This window comes from Rhinatrema bivittatum, chromosome 8 (genome assembly GCF_901001135.1).
Source record: "Rhinatrema bivittatum chromosome 8, aRhiBiv1.1, whole genome shotgun sequence".
NCBI classification, from domain to species: domain Eukaryota; kingdom Metazoa; phylum Chordata; class Amphibia; order Gymnophiona; family Rhinatrematidae; genus Rhinatrema; species Rhinatrema bivittatum.
In genome coordinates, this window is record NC_042622.1 from 98,006,965 (window position 1) to 98,024,048 (window position 17,084).

Sequence of the window (17,084 nt, forward strand, 5' to 3'; positions counted from 1 at the left end):
CCAAAAGCTACCATCCTTTCCATGTTTGATAGCCAGAACACTCCTGGTGGTCTTAGGATATATGGTGGCAGCCATCCATGTGATCCATTTGATCCTCTTCCATATTAGTTACCTTCATTGGGGTCTAAGTTCTCAATGGGATCAGCTAACTTGACTGCTGTTAATTGTGGATCAAGTTACAGTAGACATGAAGTGAGAGTGGTGGTTACACCCCCAAGTTCTCCAGGAAGGAGCTCCTTTTTATGCACGTCCCTATCATACCCAGGGTACCTTGGGTATGAAAGGGAGGAAACAGCTTCTCTTGAGGAAGCTGTTTCCAAATCAACTTGCTGGAGTTATGGGCAGTAAGATATTTATTTACTTTATTTATTTTTAATTTTTATATACCGAGGTTCTTGTATGAAATACAAATCACTCCGGTTTACATCAAACAGTGAATGCCCAAAAAAAAAAGGGGGGGGGGGGGCTTTACATAGAACAATAGAACAAAGTACAAATTGAACATAGTATAGTTGCTGGGAACATTTAAACTCGGTATAATAGTACAGTTACAGAGAACATTTTAACTCTGTATTGAGAATGCCCAAAAACGGGGGGGGGGGGGCTTTACATTGAACGATATAACAAAGTACAAATTGAACATAGTATAGTTACAGATATGGTCCATCAGTGATTGTACATCATCTTCAGGGCAGAAATATCCTGATTCAAACTAATAACAAAGTCACCATGTTTTGTATCTGCAAACAGGGAGACACAGGATTATGGCCTCATTGCCAGGAATCCCTAATGATTTGAAATTGTGCAGTCAGCAGTCGAGCTGTCCTACAAGCCACCTATCTTCCAGGGATCTCCAATACGCTGGCAGCTCGACTTAGTTTTTTGTCCAATGTCGGTATATAAAAATAAACAAATAACAAGGGTGGTCTCTGCAGCAATCAGTTGCTGACAGATTATTCAATTTAGGGGTCTACCATTATTGAACTTATTTGACTTGTAACAGAAAACTAAATCAATTTTGCTCATTTCTTTCTAGCAATTTCAGACTAGCTCAAGACACTTTCTCCCTAGACTGGGGATCAAGCTTCTTGTACACTTTTCTGACCATGCACGTTACCCCCATACTTATCAGCTCCCCAGAATGGGCCTCATCTATTGTTGTCTCAGATGAGTCTGGTGCTGTTGGTTGATGTTACCCACATGTCATGGCTAATTCATCCTGTTATCTATGGAAAATAATGTTTATGGTAAACAAACTTGCTTTTGTTGCAACATTTAACTTCATTTGAAAATGCTTCGTTACATTTTATAATTTGTGTAACCTTTATCAAACATTTCAATGTTAATGGCTTTGCTAGTATTAGTAGCAATGTAGATTATTAGAAAACTTGGTAATAAGACACAGAAGGAGACCTTAGTATTAGATTTAGAGTTAGTTTTATTAGAATTAGAGGATGATTAAAAGGTCAGAAATGGTCTACCAGCAGAGGTGATCAAGGCCAGTATTTTTAACAGATTCTGGATATATTTGGGACAGATGGAAGGAAGTGGAAAGAGAAAAGGGGTTGAAAGTTCAAGTAAAGACAAAAGAAGTGGGGGAGTTGGTTGGAAAGTTATCAACCTGATGTGTAAGAATTGCAACGAAGCTGGTCTTTTTCTGCTGTCATTTACTCTATTACAATTTACTTTAATAGGACTCCATTGTATCAGGTACACTGTAATTAAATATTTAGGAAAAATGACTTCTTTAACATTAATTTGTATTTACAAAAGTGAGTCTTGAAAATTTAAAATGGTAAGTAGGTGCCCACATCATGTCTAATTTAGTATTTGCGTGTATGGTTGTTTGTATACTTTTTTAAAGTTTCTTTTTGTTTGGTTTTTTTGTATACTGCTTTGTAGCCTTGAGAGAAATGGTTAACAAATTTAAAAATAAATATTAGTATTGTTGTCAGCTATAAAAGATTCATCAAAATCTCATTTATCTTTAATTGATGGATCAAAACACTTCTTCTTTTTTTTTTTTTTTTAATTTATTTATTTATATATATATTTGTTGATAATATATATATTTTTTTTTTTGCAGATATCTGCTTGAAGGAAGTTACCTCAATTGCTGACAGTCTGTATAACATTCAACTGCTGAGAGAATTCTCTAATGAGTATCTAAATAAGTGCTTCTATCTGTCCTTAGAAGATATGCTTTATTCTCCTTTAGTGCTTAAGGTAAGAGCGTGGAATTGAAATGTTGGTCTTCTAATCAAAAAGGAAATTTTATTTATTAATAGTACTTTTGTTTTTCAGCCTAATCTTATGGTGTTCATTGCTGAGCTGTTCTGGTGGTTTGAGAATGTCAAGCCTGATTTTGTGCAGCCTAGGGACATTCAGGAAATAAAAGATGGTAAGATGGTTTTAGTTATTGGTTAATGTGCTTGGCTTTTATTTGCAAAATTAATTCTTCAAAAACCTATTTTGATTATAGGTTACTAACTTTTAGGGAGATTTACTAAGCTGTGGTATTGCACAATATTGTCTTGTCTTATGGACATATCACACAATGTCATCAATATATTCTTTGCCCTATGGAAATAAACTGCTTTGCATGCATAAAATTACCTAATGCATGCAAAGCAGCTTATATATCAGCAATTCGATGCAAATAAAATAACACGGTTGACTTAGAAGAAAGCCCTATTTTATTTTGTTTTAGCGAGGTATAGATAATCCATCATGGGGACACTAATGCACCTCCTGATGCCCCCGCAATGTGAAAGAGCAACTTGTGGGGGTCACAGCCGCCTGTGCAGGCAGTGGGGGGGGGGGGTGGGTGGGTAGGAGGGGGTTACCATTGCCCCCCCCCCCCCCCAGGGGGCTTTTCAGCAAATTTCTATTTTTGGGGATAGTGGGATTTTTGGGCCATGAGCTCTTTAAGCGATTGCAGCTGCTATCGCATGCTTTGGGCCAATTTCTTGGCATGAATTTTTATCACACGCTTGTCCTATGATTAAAAAAAAAAAAAATTGTGCTACGCAATTGCGCAATATTTTGTTGGCAAGAGGCAAACTATTGCAGGATAGCCCCCCTGCAAAAATTGTGCCTCCAGCAATAAAATATTGCAGCTTGATAAATCTCCCTCTCTGTTTGGGTAACAGGAATGAGAACTGATGACATTAAAAGTGCTTGTGGTGTGGTTGAGAATTAATACAGATTTTGACTTGTTCTTTTCTGTATAAACTAGCAGACTGAAGTTAGCTGAAGAAACAAAAACCTTGCATGTCAAATAGTTCAGGGCTCAGGTATGACACAAAGTCAGGAAGCAACTTGCTCTTTAGCCTACCTCTAGAATGATAACTTCAGTCATTGCATGTCTAAAAATATGCTCAGTAAAGGTCAACTAAATAAATGCTAAAAGCAGCTCCAGTTCATGTTCATATCCAATTAATTATCAGAGATCCCAAACAAGTAGATTACAACTGTAGAAAAGACAAGGCCTGTTGAAGTAGTAAGAATACAGGACTGAGAATTTTAAAGAGCTTCTGAATGCTTTCATCTCAACTGTTCCACTGATTGAGGGGCCAATGTAATAAGCTGAGTGTACTAAAAATATTTTAAATTCCTGATGCAGTTAACTAATGGTATATTAATGCATCAGAAGCTAAATGCACATGAACCGGAAAATGTGTGTAAAGAAAAGACGTGTGTGTAGAAAAATATGGTTTATGCAGGGAAACCATTTTCTGTACAGAAAACATGATTTATGTGCACAGATCATGTTTTCTGCACATACAGTATGACTTTTGCGCGCACACAAATGCTTTCTGCACAGAAAGCATTTGTTAAAGAGCATAAATCATATTTTATGCACAGAAAACATGTTTCCAGAACATATAGAAAGACATGGTTTAATGGAACAAAGTCAGCATGGCTTTACCCAGGGCAAGTCTTGCCTCACAAATCTGCTTCACTTTTTTGAAGGAGTTAATAAACATGTGGATAAAGGTGAACCGGTAGATATAGTATACTTGGATTTTCAGAAGGCGTTTGACAAAGTTCCTCATGAGAGGCTTCTAGGAAAAGTAAAAAGTCATGGGATAGGTGGCGATGTCCTTTCGTGGATTGTAAACTGGCTAAAAGACAGGAAACAGAGAGTAGGATTAAATGGGCAATTTTCTCAGTGGAAGGGAGTGGACAGTGGAGTGCCTCAGGGATCTGTATTGGGACCCTTACTGTTCAATATATTTATAAATGATCTGGAAAGAAATACGACGAGTGAGATAATCAAATTTGCAGTTGACACAAAATTGTGCAGAGTAGTTAAATCACAAGCAGATTGTGATAAATTGCAGGAAGACCTTGTGAGACTGGAAAATTGGGCATCCAAATGGCAGATGAAATTTAATGTGGATAAGTGCAAGGTGATGCATATAGGGAAAAATAACCCATGCTATAATTACACGATGTTGGGTTCCATATTAGGTGCTATAACCCAAGAAAGAGATCTAGGTGTCATAGTGGATAACACATTGAAATCGTCGGTTCAGTGTGCTGCGGCAGTCAAAAAAGCAAACAAAATGTTGGGAATTATTAGAAAAGGAATGATGAATAAAACGGAAAATGTCATAATGCCTCTGTATCGCTCCATGGTGAGACCGCACCTTGAATACTGTGTACAATTCTGGTCGCCGCATCTCAAAAAAGATATAATTGCGATGGAGAAGGTACAGAGAAGGGCTACCAAAATGATAAGGGGAATGGAACAACTCCCCTATGAGGAAAGACTAAAGAGGTTAGGACTTTTCAGCTTGGAGAAGAGACGACTGAGGGGGGATATGATAGAGGTGTTTAAAATCATGAGAGGTCTAGAACGGGTAGATGTGAATCGGTTATTTACTCTTTCGGATAGTAGAAGGACTAGGGGACACTCCATGAAGTTAGCATGGGGCACATTTAAAACTAATCGGAGAAAGTTCTTTTTTACTCAACGCACAATTAAACTCTGGAATTTGTTGCCAGAGAATGTGGTTCGTGCAGTTAGTATAGCTGTGTTTAAAAAAGGATTGGATAAGTTCTTGGAGGAGAAGTCCATTACCTGCTATTAAGTTCACTTAGAGAATAGCCACTGCCATTAGCAATGGTTACATGGAATAGACTTAGTTTTTGGGTACTTGCCAGGTTCTTATGGCCTGGATTGGCCACTGTTGGAAACAGGATGCTGGGCTTGATGGACCCTTGGTCTGACCCAGTATGGCATTTTCTTATGTTCTTTTCTTACTCATAGACTAACATTAGCCCTGGAAACGTTACTCCACCTCAGTCTAGGAGTTAAGTTTCCAACATTAAGAAAACAAGATGTAAATCAGTAATTGTCTGCATTGGGGTAGGAGCTAATGCCATCTTTAGCATGGGATTTCCATAATTAGATGCTAACTTATACACACAAAACTCCTTGCTGCATCGGTAGTAAAGTTTTTGCACAGAACTGTGGGTTAAAATGTTTATTCTGTTGAGCACACCTTATTACATCAGCCCCATTTGACCTTAAACAAGTCTTTATCTCAGAGCATTGTTGACTTGCTGTAATTGAGTAGTAGTAGTAGTAATTGGTGCGCCTCCCTCATCCTTTCAGAAATTGAGGCAATGTACAAACCTGTCATTGGAGGGCACCAGACAAGTGATGGCTTTGTGCAGAGTTGGGCCTTGTTTCTAGAAGCAATACCTCCACAAGGATTAGATAGGCCAGAGACTTTCCAGAGAGGCTTCCAAAATGATTGTCTCCATCAAAAGCTAAGATGGGATGTAAAGGCCTAAGTATGTATACCCTAGAGAAGAAAGACTGGATTATGATGGAAATTTTGATACCTCAAAGGTAGAAATCTGACACAAGAAGCAAGCCTTTCTCAGCAGAAAGAATGCTCTAGAGCCAGAGGACATGATATGAGGCTAAACTTGAGCAACAACAGAAAATATTTCTTAATTCACTGGTGGTAGAGAGGAAAACAATAATAGAATTCAGAACAGCATTGAATAAATACAAGTGATCCCTAGTGGTAAAGAAGTGATAGGAAAGCCAGGAATCGGTGGCATTGTGCAAAGAATGAGATGGAACTTATGTACCTCATTTACTGTCAATGCAAACAACGCACTCATTCTCTCATGAATGGCGACAAGAGGAGAGGTGAATAAGGACAAAACAAAGGGCAGAGAAAGGAAGTACAATCTAGTGATACTGCAGGCCTTGAGGTAGCATAATTGAGACCAACATTCTCCAGAAACTTAACCAAGTCAGGGCAAGTGATAGTGCCTGGGTATTGCCAGTGGGTTCTAGGACCCCAGATGTTCGTGTAGTAACTGTTGGATTGTTGCAGGGCTTGGTGGTAATACATGAGTGTGGAGGGAAGGGTACATTTCGGATTAAGTATGAGTTCTTATATGGTCCTCTGTCTAGGATAGTAGAGAACCAGTGAGGTAGCAAACAAAATCTGTCTTGGATAAAGAATGGTATCTTATAAGCAGTCAAGCTTCTACAGCTGGCAGCTGGGCTGTATCCTTGAAGTATGAGCCAATTAGGTTTTTTTTTCTGCCATCATTTACTATGTTACTATATAAATGGCAATTTATTTTGAAAACATTTATATCAGTTAAGATGTCTGTTTTAATAGTATGGTATGTGGTTTGTACCTTGTTCATGTATAATCTGTAAAAATAACAGATTATTTTACATTTGAAGTATTCCAGGCACTTATGACATATCCCTTGCTTTTACTGCATAGTACCATTGCTGTTGCAAAGACCTCCAGTTAATCTGCTACAGGATTACTTCACCTTTTTGCTTTTTGTGATTATTTAAGTCTGTTGAGCTAAGTATTTTGTTACATGCAGATTACTAAGAAATCAATATCCATTATATCCAGTAAAGAGGATTGTTTTTATAAAGTAATTTATTGATTTACTTACTGTATTTCTAAAAATGTGCTTAATATAGAATAGATCCCTTATGTACAGGGAAGGGATCTATTACCAATAACCATAGTACCTAGCAACTGATTACTATCGTGAACAAGGTTTTTAGGATGTTCAGGAGTGTTTAAGACTGGGTAATTTTAATGAAAAAGTGTGGGCTCAGACTATAGTATTCTCTGGAATAAACCATTATATTGTTTTTCTTTCAAGAAGTAATTTTTGTATAGACCAGAATTTAAAGACCAATTTGGAAACTGCTGTAAGAAGTGACATGAAAGCCTCTGCACTAGCCTGCTTTGTTTGGAAAATGCACCCCAGACTTAAACCCAGATATGCACGTCTTTGATTTGATACATGATATCTTGATTTTCAGGCTGTATTTAGAAAACATCCAAGTGCTGAAATGGCATGGAATATGCATCTTTGTAGGATTTCTCTATATGTTTGGTATTCTTGGTCCTTTCTTTCATTAGCAATAAAGCATTTTAAATGCCAAGAAGTGCAGAGTCATGCATATGGGGAGTGGAAATCCGAATGAACTGTATTCGATGGGGGGAGAAGGGCTGATGTGCACGGAGCAGGAGAGAGACCTTGGGCTGTTAGTGTCTAATGATCTGAAGTCAGCGAAACAATATGACAAGGTGATAGCTAAAGCCAGAAGAATGCTGGGCTGCATAGAGAGAGGAATATCGAGTAAGAAAAGGGAAGTGATTATCCCCTTGTACAGGTCCTTGGTGAGGCCTCACCTGGAATACTGTGTTCAGTTCTGGAGACCATATCTCCGAAGAGACAGAGACAAGATGGAGGCGGTCCAGAGAAGGGCGACCAAAAAGGTGGAAGGTCTTCATCGAATGACTTATGAGGAGAGATTGAAGAATCTAAATATGTACACCCTGGAGGAAAGGAGGAGCAGAGGTGATATGATACAGACTTTCAGATACTTGAAAGGTTTTAATGATCCAAAGACAACGACAAACCTTTTCTGTCGGAAAAAAAATCAGCAGAACCAGGGGTCACGATTTGAAGCTCCAGGGAGGAAGACTCAGAACCAATGTCAGGAAGTATTTCTTCACGGAGAGGGTGGTGGATGCCTGGAATGCCCTTCCGGAGGAAGTGGTGAACACCAGAAGTGTGAAAGTCTTCAAAGGGGCATGGGATAAACACTGTGGATCCATAAAGTCTAGAGGACGTGAATGAATGTGGAAAAAAAGATTTGCATTCACAAAAAAGCGGGGAGTAGCTTGCTTGTTACGGCAGTTACTACCCCAAACCAAATAAGCCTGATACTTCACCTGCAATGCATATCCAGCATAACTCTCTGCTTCAACGGCAGGGGAGAAAGACTGATACTTCTTGCATATCCAGCATAGCTGTCTGCTTCAACGGCAGGGGAGAAAGTCTGATACTTCACGCATATCCAGCATAGCTCTCTGCTTCAATGGCGGGGGAGAAAGACTGATACTTCACTTTCAATGCATATCCAGCATAGCTGGATATGCATTGAAAGCATAGCTTATCCAGCATAGCTTATCCAGCATAGCTCTCTGCTTCAACAGCAGGGGGAATGAAGAAAAGTGGATCTATATACAGACAACCAACAAGGACTGAATTATAATTGCGATGGAGAAGGTACAGAGAAGGGCTACCAAAATGATAAGGGGAATGGAACAACTCCCCTATGAGGAAAGACTAAAGAGGTTAGGACTTTTCAGCTTGGAGAAGAGACGACTGAGGGGGGATATGATAGAGGTGTTTAAAATCATGAGAGGTCTAGAACGGGTAGATGTGAATCGGTTATTTACTCTTTCGGATAGTAGAAAGACTAGGGGACACTCCATGAAGTTAGCATGGGGCACATTTAAAACTAATCGGAGAAAGTTCTTTTTTACTCAACGCACAATTAAACTCTGGAATTTGTTGCCAGAGAATGTGGTTCATGCAGTTAGTATAGCTGTGTTTAAAAAAGGATTGGATAAGTTCTTGGAGGAGAAGTCCATTACCTGCTATTAAGTTCACTTAGAGAATAGCCACTGCCATTAGCAATGGTTACATGGAATAGACTTAGTTTTTGGGTACTTGCCAGGTTCTTATGGCCTGGATTGGCCACTGTTGGAAACAGGATGCTGGGCTTGATGGACCCTTGGTCTGACCCAGTATGGCATTTTCTTATGTTCTTATGTTCTACAAAGTCTGGGTAAACAAATAAGCATGGGTGTAGCTTGCTTACTGCGGTGGTTACTACCCCTAACTAATTAAGCTAGATATTTCACTTAAATGCAGCTCCAACACTGCTCTCTGCATTAATGGTGGGGCTGGAAGAGAAATAGAACCAAAAGTTTACTAAGAGCCAAGAGTAACAGATAAGTATGAGGGAAAAAAAAAAGTGCGAGACTGGATGGGCCGTTTGGTCTTCTTCTGCTGTCATTTCTATGTTTCTATGTTATAAATCACTTTTACATCTTGAAGGATGTTGATGCCTGGTTATTCTACATATTGACTGATGTGAATGGGATAGTAGAAAATGTGGCACAGTACAGATTGTTTCAGTTTATAAAACATTAGTACAGGGGTGGCTAACTCTGGTCCTCAAGAGCCACTAAAAGGCCTGGTTTTCGGGATATCCTTAATGAATGGGTATAAATAGATTTGCATATACTGCCCCTATTATATGCAAATCTATCTCATGCATAGTTATCGTGGATATCCTTAAAAAATGGCCTGTTTGTGGCTCTCAAGGGCCGGTGTCGACTACCCCTGCATTATTAGTATAGAGCTTTTTTCTGTGATACTGAATTAGCCATGACATGTGGATATCATTTGGCAGCGTCAGATTCGTCTTTCCTAGCTGGTAGAGTTTTTAACTCTATTTTGTATATGTGGGTGTTCCTGTGCCACCACCATCCATCATTTTATGTTTAAGCAGAAGCATAGATGTGTACGCTGTTTCTCTTGATATTTTTGTCTAAATTCTTAATTCCTCTATTTCTTTAAGTTTTCTTCAGTATTTACCTTTTTTAGTTGCCTTGCAACCTCTGCAACTCTAAAAACATCTCTCTTCAGTGCAAAAAAACCAAGCAAATAGAATTTTACATTCTTAACGATGTTGGGAAAAAGAAACCTATCGTAAATAGATTTAAGAACTGCATTTGTGACAAGGTAATGTCCCTCGTGGTTGGGCACAAACAATGCTATTGATTCCCTGGGCCACAGTCAGGCAAACTGCTTGCCTGTGGATGGATGTCCCCGCATTCCCAACATTCCAAAGGAAGAAACCGCATCGCTCTCAGGGGCATTGGAGCAGAAAAAATCTTCAAAGCACAGTGCACTGACGTTGTGACACAACCATCATTGGCACCATTGATGCAAGGCATGCTCGATGCACAATGAATCAGTACACTTGATGCATGATGCATTGGCGCACCTGTGCATGGGTCCCATACGCCTTCGCATCTCGATGCCTTGACATGCCATTCCCGCAGTTCCATTATTGCATGACCCATCAATGCACAACGCAAGAACACATGGTATTGGGATCCTTTCCAGACTAACCATTTCAATGTAACCGACTTGTGCATCAATGAAACATCCCTGCTTAGCACCGGCTTCATCGATGCAGCTCAAATGAGTCCCCTTGGAGCAGTATTCTTTTGCAGCTTCCAAACATTGAACATCATCAAAGTGCAAGGCTCCAATAGTGCAGCAATTTTCCCATTGAGCCCTGAACCGGAGTAGTCATGCTACATTATATACACATCTTACGCAAGTCGTCCCAGAATAGGTGCAGAAGAGGATTTTTTGACTCTACCCCTCCAATTACAAGAGCTCTCACTTTTTCAAGAATGATGGTGAAGGGCTTCTGATTAGAGACACTGGACCCAGTATGTTCCATAGTTCTACTTATCTCTGGTAGACCTCCTGTTGAGGTACAGGAACCCATTATTTTCTCTGAAGATGATGTTCTATCTCCTACATCAGGTCAGAGGACACATCATTCACTCGACCAGATTACAGATATAGTGAAAAATGTCTTTATCTCTTTGATTAGGGATACAGAAAGAACTATCCATCCTTTCCGCTTCACCTTCTCTAGGGTGATCCCTCAGACCAGAGTCCCAGGTTTGCGTATTGGAATCTTGCTATGAGGTTGTTTATCAACCCACTCAATTGTAAGGGAGTCAAGTCCATGACATTCTGAACCTGTTACACATGAGAATGTGGACAAACTCCTATTTCTGGTATTCCTATGGTCAGAAAGCTAGATCTCAAGTTTAGAGTTCAGAAGTCACCGGGGCTCGTTGTCATCCAACTACCTTATCAGTCCATCATTGTTGAATCCACACTGAAATAGGTGAAAAAGACAATTCTTTCAAATTTGCCTCTAGACAAAAAGCATAGGCTACTAGACAATTTTGGAAACAGAATATTTCAGAGCTCCATGCTTACTGCTTGTATCTCTACTCCCCAGTTTTATATGGAGCAAACTTGCACTCAAAAACTAAACCCTTTTCTACACCCATTGTTGGATGCAGAGTAATGCATAAGTTATCTTCTTAGTTCTGTTTCTAAGTCATTCAATTCTGTCTCTCATACCTCATCAGCTTCCATTGGAGCTCGATGTATGGCATAACTTAGAGCCAGTAGCATCTGAAATGATGTATATAAGTTGGTGGACCTTCCTTGTCTGGGGGACAACCTTTTTGGCAAAAAACTGAGAGAAACACTCGCTTAAATAAAGAACAGAATGTGGTGGTCCAATCCCTCTTGACAGTTCCCGAGCAGCCTTCCTCTTCAAGATGCTCCTTTTCTTACAAGAAGCTGTAATTTCAGAGACGTCCTTTTCAACAGTAGTGTCTTCTGGCTCAATAAAAGCAACCACTTCTAGCCAGACCTTGGCAGCTGGAGTGCCATCAACCTAAAATAACACAACAGACCTAACTTTAGCAATCAGAGCAATCACCAGTCCTCTTTTCTGGTGGGGGCCAGAATCCAGGCCGCCTTGGATTTGTGGCACCAGATAACCAAGGATCTCTAGATCCTCAAGATCCTGGAGTCTCTATCATTTGCATTTCTTCTGGCTACCATCCTTTCTACATTGCTCAGCTCAATCCAGATCCATCTCTCATTTGACACAGCTTTGCCTTGAAGTGCAATTTCTTCAACAATTGGCAGTAGTGTCCTAGTCGATTTGATCACGTTACACCAATTCTGGTTAAAATGAAATGGCTGCTGATTGAAGAGCGTATTCGGTACATAAGATCATAAGAAATTGCCATGCTGGGTCAGATCAAGGGTCCATCAAGCCCAGCATCCTGTTTGCAACAGAGGCCAAACCAGGCCACAAGATCTTTTCGTTGCCTTTTTGTTGATTTGATGTTTTAATTTGTTTTTCTGAAATGATTGTCTATTTTATGTTTTTTATTGTTACTGCAGTGTTATTAATTTTGATTATGTATTTTTATTGTAAATCGCTTAGACCTTCTTGTGTTAGGCGATTAATACATTTTAAAGAAATACTAAATACGGTTTCTACTCTCAATATTCCTCATCTCCAAGAAATCTGGAAAATTGAGGCCTATTCTGGATTTGAAACTCCTGAACAAACATATACTCCGAGAGAAATTCAAAATGAATTCCATCAGCATAATTCTTCTCTATTCAGAAGGAAGAATGGATGTGTGCTTTCAGTCTGAAAGATGCATATGCTCATATACCTATCCATTCCGGCTCCAGTAAATTCTTCCCATTATCAATACAAAGCACTCCCATGTGGCTTGTCGACAGCTCTGAGAGTCTTCACCAAATGCCTTGCAATGGTAGTGGTACACTTGTGTTACCAGAGAATTCAGGTTTTCCCATACTTGGGCAACTGGTTAGTCACAGCGACTTTTCGGGAAAAAGCGTTGCTCTCCCTGTACAAGACAATCCAACATCTTTATGATTTCAGATTTCTGATGAGCTTCGAGAAGTCAAATCTAGTGAAGACAATGGTTTCAGCTAGGAAACACTCAACTAGGAAAAACCATGTTTTTAAATAGAAAAGATATTACATATGCCATCAGAATGCCTTGGACCTGTTCTCTTGCACGCCCAAGCATTATCTAATCTATTTGCTCTTCCTTTCTGACTCAGGCCTCACTACATTGTCTGTAAGAGTACATATCAATGCCATAACAGTTTACCATATTTAGGTAGACAATAAACCCATCTCTGCTCATCCACTAGTATCCAGATTTATGAATGGTTTATGGCATGTGAAACCTCTGGTGCAAAAGCCTCTGATCTCATAGGACTTGAATATTGTCCTTTCTCAATTGATTGACCTCTTTTTGAGCCCTTAGAAACAGATTCTCTAAGTTTTGACATGGAAAGTAGTTTTCCTTGAAACAGTGTCCTTGGCTAGAAGAGTTGGTGAACTCCAAGTTCTCATTCATTAACCACCTTACATGCAGTTCTTCTGCAATAGAATGGTACTCTGCATTCACCTGAAGTTTCTTCCAAAAATGGTCTTGACTTTCCATATCAATCAAGCCATTCTATTATCTACCTACCTTTCTGTGACCTCATGAACTTGAAAGTGAGAAGAGCTGTGGCCTACTACAAGAAAAGAACTCAGCTATATTGACAACCTTCCCAGCTCTTTGTTTCTTACAACCCTAACTGATTTGGAGTAGCAGTTGCCAAACATACATTGTCAAACTGGATAGTGGAATACTACAGGCTTGCAAATCACAGACACTGTCAGAGAACTATACCCATTTCTGTTCATTTGCGAGAAGTATCTTTCAAAGATATCTGCAAAGCTGCAGCATGGTCATCTGTCCGCACATTTATGTCCCATTACTGTCTGGAAAGTCTCTCAAGAACTGACAGTAAATTTAGAGAAGCAGTTTTGCATAACATGTTCTCCTAGGACAAGCAGGGTGATAGTCCTTACATGTGTGTGACATCATCCGATGGAGCCCGGCATGGAAAACTTTTGTCAAAGTTTCTAGAAGCTTTGACCAGCACACTGAGCATGCCTGGCATGCCACTGTCTGTGCGTTCATGCGAGGTCCCCCTTCAGTCTCTTTTTCCACAGTGCAGTTGCCTTGCGGTTCGTGGAGCACCACTCTTTCTTGTTTTTGCCTGAAAGTAAAGTATTTTTTTCTTGGTTCTATCATCTGGTCCCTCTTCGCGGTCGGTTCAAAGTCCTTGTTTTCTGCTTCTTTGCGGTTGATTCCTGGCATCTCGCTTCTCGGGTATTTTTTTTCCCCAAAAACTTTTTTATTGAGGATATCAGAAACAAATACAACATTTTCAATTATAAAACCTCACACACAGAGTCCTGACATCCTAACAGGATTTTAATCCCCAACCGAAGCCCCCTTCCTCTACACCCCCCCTTGCGACGTCAACAAATCAGTCCTAACACTTGCCAAGATCGTTGGGTGGTATTATGACATCGTCCAGCTTTCGTTGGTACCCCCAGTGTCTGTGAACCATGTCCATCACGGATCCACATGAGGTTTGCATCCTCTGCCTGGGGGCTTTGCACGACGTCCGAGGGTGTCAGCTGTGTGACCAGATGACCCCCAAAGGCCAATGTGTGTGTCTTGACAAGATGGAGAAACCTTTTGGTTCCAAAAAGTCTTCTCCGTCCACACCCGCGTCAGAGTCATTGACACCGGGTGGTTGAGGGGAACCTCTCGATATGCTTCCTCTTGCTACTCCCCCTCTTACATCTACCAGGAATCATGGGAACAGTGACCGGTCTCCTCTGGTCTCGCCGGTTTCCAGGGCATCGGAATCCTCCGCCGCCTCTGCGCTGGGGAAGGACCGGGCCGAGCACAGTGGGAGATCCCACAAGCATTGGCACTGATCGCCGTCTATGTGCGGCTCTGATTCCGGTGCTGTACTGGTAGCTGCTGTACCGCCATTGAAGCAACCCCAGAGGCCCCAACCTCCAATGTACCTGGGAGTCCCAGACGTTCCCCACCGTTATCTGTGCTGGGCACCGTGCCTCCCCGGAGAACCGCAGAAGAGCCAGTGACGCCTCATCCCCTTCCTTCAGTCCTTACCTCACCGGACTTCCAGGAGGAATTGGACCACAGAGTGCAAACCACGGTGCTCAGAGCTCTGTGGAGCATCGAGTCGCCTGTGCCACCGGACCCCATACTGGTGCCGGAGCCTCCGCTGCTATGCTAGCACTCTGCTTGAGCATCTGGATGTCCTGTTAGGTGTCCTACCGACTCAAACCAGTGCCCGAAGGACCTTCGGTTCCTCGGTGGCCACCGATGCCCCCCTCGGGAGTGATTCCCATCATCAGATCTTCCGAGGAGGATGATTCAGCTGGTGTCGCATTTCCAAGGCCCCGATTTCCCAAGCCTTTGCCGGGACCCTCTGGCCTCCCACGGTCCTCGGTCTCTTCGATGCCAGGGGAACCGTCTGTTCCTGCAGTGCCCTCAGTGCTTCCGATAGTTATTGGAGCCCAAGGCTGGAATCCCCACGGGCCCTGCTTGCGCTGTGATGGCCTTAGCGAGGAGACAGGCCCCTGTGACCCATGGGGAGACCATTCCTCGGAATCTTTGTCCAAATACTCGGATGACCCCCTCTCCGAGCCTTCCCCGCTGGAGGAAAGGCATTGGTCTCCCCCAGAGGATCTATCTTTTGCACCCAGACCTCAATCAGCACCCCAGTATGCTCTGGCTATGGGGTTTTGACTGGCGGCGAGGGAGCACAAGCCTATCAAGCATGCCCCTGACACCAGATCCCGCAGTGGGAGGCCGGCTCATCGGCTTCGCCCATTACTGGGAGGGTATCACTTAGGGCCGATGGGTCCTTACCATAATCCGTCAGGGGTACTGACTCAGTATCAGATCGCGCCCAGAGACCTCTCCCCCATGTCCATCATGGGATTCGTCCGTCTAGCAGGTCATACTTCGGACAGAGCTCTCCGCCTATCTCGCAGCTGGCATGGTAGAGCCTGTTCCTCACCCTCAGCAGAGCCGAGGGTTTTATTTGAGGTATTTCCTAATTCCGAAGAGAAATGGTGGCTCGCGCCCCTTCCTTGACCTCAGGGCATTGAACAAATTTCTCTTTAAAAGAAAAGTTCAAGATGGTCTCTGGGCATGCTGATACCCCTCCTCAAAAGAGGAGACTGGCTGTGCTCCCTCAATCTCAAGGAGGTGTACGCTCACATAGCCATCTTCCCTGGCCACCGAAAATACCTCCGCTTCATGGTGGGGAAGGCTCACTACCAGTATAAAGTACTACCCTTTGGGTTGCCCTTAGCCCCTCACGTCTTCACCAAAGTGGTGGCTGCGAATCTCCAGCATCGTGCAGTGCATGTCTTTCTGTACCTAGACGACTGGTTGATCAAGAGCGATTCTTGCACAGTGGCGCTGAGTGCTTTGGCCCTGACAGTGCAGACTCTACAATCCTTGGGGTTCGTGATCAACTACCCAAAGTCTCACCTTTGCCCGTCTCCCCAGCTGGACTTTATAGGAGCCAGACTGGACACGGTGCAAACAAGTGTTTTGCCCTGTGATCGGGCTCTTGCGACTGCTCGCCTTCTGCTCTGTTTGTTGGGCCACATGGCGGCGTCTGTCCACATTACCCCTCTCGCCCATTTATGCATGCGGAGGGCACAATGGACTTTGTGGTTGCAATGGCAACAGGCCTCCCAGAACCTCGAGACTTGTCTCTGTCACGGAACCTCTGAGGGCATCTCTGTCCTGGTGGGAAAACCTCTCCAATTTAGAGCGGAGCATTCCCTTCCAGGTGGTCTCGCCTCAAATGGTCCTCACCACCGGCGCCTCTCCTCAGGGCTGGGGAGCCCATGTGGGTGGCTTCTGCACGCAGGGTCTCTGGACCACCCATGAAGCCGCTGTCAAATAAACCTTTTAGAGCTTCGGGTGATTTGTTTCGTCCTCTGGGTGTTCTGGGACTGGTTGTCGCAAAAGGAATTCCTGATCTGCACGGACAACCAAGTTGCAATATGGTATATTAACAAACAGGGAGGCCTGGGATCATCCCTCCTCTGTCATGAGGTGGTGCAGGTGTGGGCCTAGGCCCTGTCTCAGGGGATGTCGTTGTGTGCGGCGTTCCTGGACTGTGAACGTGCTGGTGGACTGCCTGAGCTGCTC

The 17,084-nt window shown here is 42.3% G+C and overlaps 1 protein-coding gene across 1 annotated transcript in view; it reads left to right on the plus strand.

Annotated features, from left to right (window-relative positions):
* CAMSAP1 (calmodulin regulated spectrin associated protein 1) overlaps positions 1 to 17,084 on the plus strand; it is a 239,507-nt gene that overhangs the window by 103,444 nt on the left and 118,979 nt on the right. The window contains 2 exon segments of the mRNA XM_029612075.1: positions 2,087 to 2,226; positions 2,305 to 2,401. Coding sequence (XP_029467935.1) covers positions 2,087 to 2,226; positions 2,305 to 2,401 — 237 coding nt within the window.